General features: G+C 48.2%; 1 protein-coding gene across 1 annotated transcript in view; it reads right to left on the reverse strand.

Annotated features, from left to right (window-relative positions):
- Positions 1-4,199, reverse strand: part of KRI1 (KRI1 homolog) — a 32,899-nt gene that overhangs the window by 23,058 nt on the left and 5,642 nt on the right. The window contains exons 6-7 of the mRNA XM_015419990.1: positions 1,092-1,334; positions 595-672 (exon numbers count right to left, since the gene is read on the reverse strand). Coding sequence (XP_015275476.1) covers positions 595-672; positions 1,092-1,334 — 321 coding nt within the window. The remainder of the gene's footprint in view (positions 1-594; positions 673-1,091; positions 1,335-4,199) is intronic.

The following is a 4,199-nucleotide window of genomic DNA, read 5'->3' on the forward strand; positions in this document are numbered from 1 at the left end:
AATCTTATAAATAATCTAATAAAATAAATAAAACAGCAAAGTCCCAAGCCAGCACCTTGCCCCGGACCACTGTATGAGATGCAGACGCAGACTTTTCTGGTTGCTGCCTGTCCCTCCAGAAACCAGAGTTGCCCCAAGTTTAGAACATGCCCTGAAGTCAAGAGCCCCTGGCCAGAACCGGCTTGCGGGCTTCCAACTACTTGCCACCACCTCCTTAAGGTCTTTTAAATAGTCTTTTGTAGGACTGGCAATAACCATCAACACAACTATAAACGAAAGCTTTCCCCCTTCTGGAAGACTTCATGCAAGTAGAAGCGGGCTTGTAATTCTGGAAACTCCCGTTGGGGTTCGACTTTTAAAATACTGATGCAAAATTGATCGGTAGTTGTTATATTGTATGAACTGTATGTTATTGTCATACTGAATGTACTGAAATTAGGATGTTATAATAATACACAATGCACTTTATTGAAAGGTAGTTATAAACAGAACACATTAATTTACAAAAGGTTCCTGCAGTGTATATTTATTTGTTACTTGACTATCCTAACACTGCACCTCCTCACTGGCAGAGCTTACTGGCTCATCACTCACCAGATCCTGAACGGCCTCCTCCGTCGGCAGTTTCTCCTGACCTTTCAGCCAGCTGATATAATCTGCCGTTTCACGCTCCTGGAGGGGAACAGGTACAGAGAATGTCAGCATCTGCCGTGCACCCCCACCCCAACGGACAATGGTTACTTTCATTTAAATCAGGGGTCCCCAACCTTTTTGACTTCTGACACGGTGTGGTCAATGCAGTCACAAAATGGCCACCGCAGTAGGCAGAGCCAGCCACAAAATGGCTGCCACAGCTAACCTTCAGTCACACAGTGAAGATCTTTGTGCTGTGGCCACTCGGAAGCTTTGCTGGGCAAAAACCCCACCCACTTTCTACAGACATCAGTAGGCACCACGTTGGGGATGCCTGATTTAAACGCTCTGTTGTCCAGAGAAGTCAGAGTGTCCCCCCTCCCCCGATAAGGCCGCTAGACTCCCGAAATCTTGCCCACCGTTGGACGGAATGTTCCCGAGGCTTCCTCACACCCTACCTTCTCCTCCTTGCTCTTGGCCCGTTTACGCAGCAGGCCTGGGGAACTGCCCCCTTCTCCTTGCTCTTCTTCATCGCTGTCAGCCAGAAACTTCTGGAAGCTGAAGGATTGGAGAAGAACAAATCCTTGGTCTTCCTGGCCACGTTTCTTCTCATCAACGGATTTAATAGCATCCGTATAGTATGGGTTACAATGCCACTTGCTCTCTGCAGGCAGGACGTGTACAAAAGCGATTGCATGAGCCTACGGACCTGGTTGGAGGCTGAGCCCTGGACGCCTGGCTTGTCGGACTATCTAACAAGCAACTGGTTTCAACGAGGAAAAAGCGTAAGAACGGAGGAACCGAGAAGGCACTCCAGAGAGGAACGCTGACTGGAGGAGGTTACTGGGACCACATCCCTTCAGTCTCGTTCCATCTGCACTGGCTCCCTATTCATTTCTGGGACCAGAATTCAAGGTGCTGGTGACCTTTAAACCACTTGGGGCCAGGAATCCTTAAGGACTGCCTGTTCCCAAACACGCCCACCCAATCAAGACAGTCATCATCAGAGACCCTGTTTCGGGCACCTCTGCCACTTGAGACTAGACAGGTGGCCACCCAAAACTGGGCCTTCCCACTTGGGACATCAAAATTATGGAAATCCCTCCCCACGGAGAGCCATCTGTCCTGCTCTATCACCATCTTCTGTCAGCAGGTCAAGACTCCGTCATTCTGTTCGGCACTCCTTCACTAGCTTTCAGTGGCCATTCTTCCTTCTCACGGCTATGTGTCTACACACTTTAGAATCACAGAGTTGGAAGGGACCTCCAGGGTCATCTAGTCCAACCCCCTGCACAATGCAGGACATTCACAAATACCTCCCCCATTTTATGAATCATTCAAAATGCTTCATGTACATTCATTTATATTTCAACATATTTTTAACGCTGTGATGGTCAGTCATCTTAGGGACCCGAAGTTGGGTGGAAAGGCAATGTTCAAACACTTGGAACTGCTAGAAGGGGGAGGACGTGCCTGCCAGGCCAACTGCCTTCCAGGAAGAAAAGGCTGTTCCCATCAAATCTCATGGCCACCCACAACTCCTTGGCCACAGCCTCAGCAGGAGGGGTGTGTGTAATGAGTTCATGCTTTGGTGTGTGTGTGTTTCTTTAAATGTTTAGTTTGACTGCAGTACTGTAAGGAGAGTGATAGAGGGAGATAAGTGTGATGTGACTGGTTGATGACTGAGGGTGTGGGAGGAGAGATGTCTATGAGGAGATTCTGTGTGTGACGTTTGAAGAGAGAGCATTGTCTGTGTGACTATGGGAGTTTTTGAGTGTATTCTGTGTGAATAAGAGAAATAGTTCAGCCTGTGTGGCTAAATATATATATGAGAGAGATAAGACTAAGTGTCTAAGCTGGTCAGAGTGGAGTTTGGAGTCTGAGAGACTGTTTGTGACTCCAAGCTTTGCCAGTTATATTTACAAGTTCCTTTCATCAGCATTCAACATAACCAGAAACCTATTTTGTTCTTTATTAAACAAATCATTTTTTGTTTAAACTTATCCCAGAAATCAAAATAGTCCTTCCTCAGGGCCACATAGTCCTCTGAAGTGCCCAGACCTTGGGTCATTCTACCAAAAGAGAGATTTGGATTTTTTAATTCCTGGTGGCAGCAGAAATCTACCAAGTTTAGGTACACAGAAGAGAGTTTTAAAGGTAAAACCATCTCCCAAATAAGCGGGGACGTCACAGGGGGCCAATTTGCTTTGGGCACAATTCAGTGCTGCTTTGAAACCGCATCTGGTTTGGGGCCAACATGCCTGAAGGACTGCCTACTCCTTCCTGAAGCTGACCAACAGCTACAGCCATCTTCAGAAGCCTGGTGTCGGGTGCCAGTTTGGTGTAGTGGTTAAGAGCGCAGACTCTAAACTAGGAGAACCGAGTTTGATTCCCCATTCCCCCACCTGCAGCTGCTGGCGTGACCTTGGGTCAGTCACAAGTTCTCTCAGAGCTATTCTCAAGAGAGAGCTTTCTCAGCCCAACCTACCTCACAGAGTGTCTGCTCTGGGGAGGGGAAGGGATTGACAAGCCACCCTGAGGCTCCTTCGGGTAGTGAAGGGCAGGATATAAATCCAATCTCTTCTCTTCCTCTCTCTTCTGAGATTAGGCGGGGGTGGCCACCTGGGAGAGGATGCTTTCTGAAATCTGGAACGCTTTTCCCCAGGGCGATTCATCTGCCCCCTTATGTTAACATCTTCCACCACCAGTGGGTGACGAAGATCTTTTTGTTCTGTCCGACATTCCCTCCTTCTTCAGGAATGTTTTCTTTGCTATATTTCTGTCTCTGTATGTATTAATGTCTTTGTAATTTAACTCTGTTTTTAATTTTTTTAATGGTGTGTGTTTTTTTGGGGGGGGGAGGCTGATTTCTAATGGTTTTAAAAAGCGATTTTCATCATATATGCTTCGAACTGTTCACTGCTTTGGTGCTCCTTGTGAGGGCAGAAAGGTCGGGCAGAGAAGCAAGAGGCCACTGAGATCATGCTGAGTCCATTCTCTCCCCCCATGCATGGGAACAGAAAAATGAGATGCTTAAGTAGGCTTGAACCCTGGAACCTTTCGTTTTAGAAGTTAACCAGTGGAAGAAGGTACACAGCCTAGGACATGGAGATGACTACCTTCCATTTATCTTTGGGGAGGGGTGGTAGCTCACTATCAGAGCATCTTCTTGCCATGCAGAAGGTCCCAGGTTCAACCCCCGGCATCTCCAGTTTAAAGAATCAGGTAGGGGGTGATGGGAAAGACTTCAGCCTGAGACCCTGGAGAGCCACTACCGGTCTGGGTAGACAATCCTGACTCTGATGAACCAAGGGTCCAATGCAGTTTAAGGCAGCTCCGTGTGTGTGTGTGTGTGTCAGGGGTCGTTTCGTAGAAAAAGAGCCAGGGGAACTCATTAGCATAACTCATTAGCATATGCCACACCCCCTGACATCACCGGAAGTGTGTCATAAGGCTACACCCCCTGGCATCACCGGAAGTGTGTCATAAGGCCACACACCCCGCCCCCAACGGTCCCGGCCGCTGCCGCCGGCCTTGCAGCTCCACTGCCGAGCCCCATGAGGGGC

This window comes from Gekko japonicus, unplaced genomic scaffold (assembly GCF_001447785.1).
Source record: "Gekko japonicus isolate JY-2015 unplaced genomic scaffold, Gekko_japonicus_V1.1 scaffold5044, whole genome shotgun sequence".
Classification (NCBI taxonomy): Eukaryota; Metazoa; Chordata; class Lepidosauria; order Squamata; family Gekkonidae; genus Gekko; species Gekko japonicus.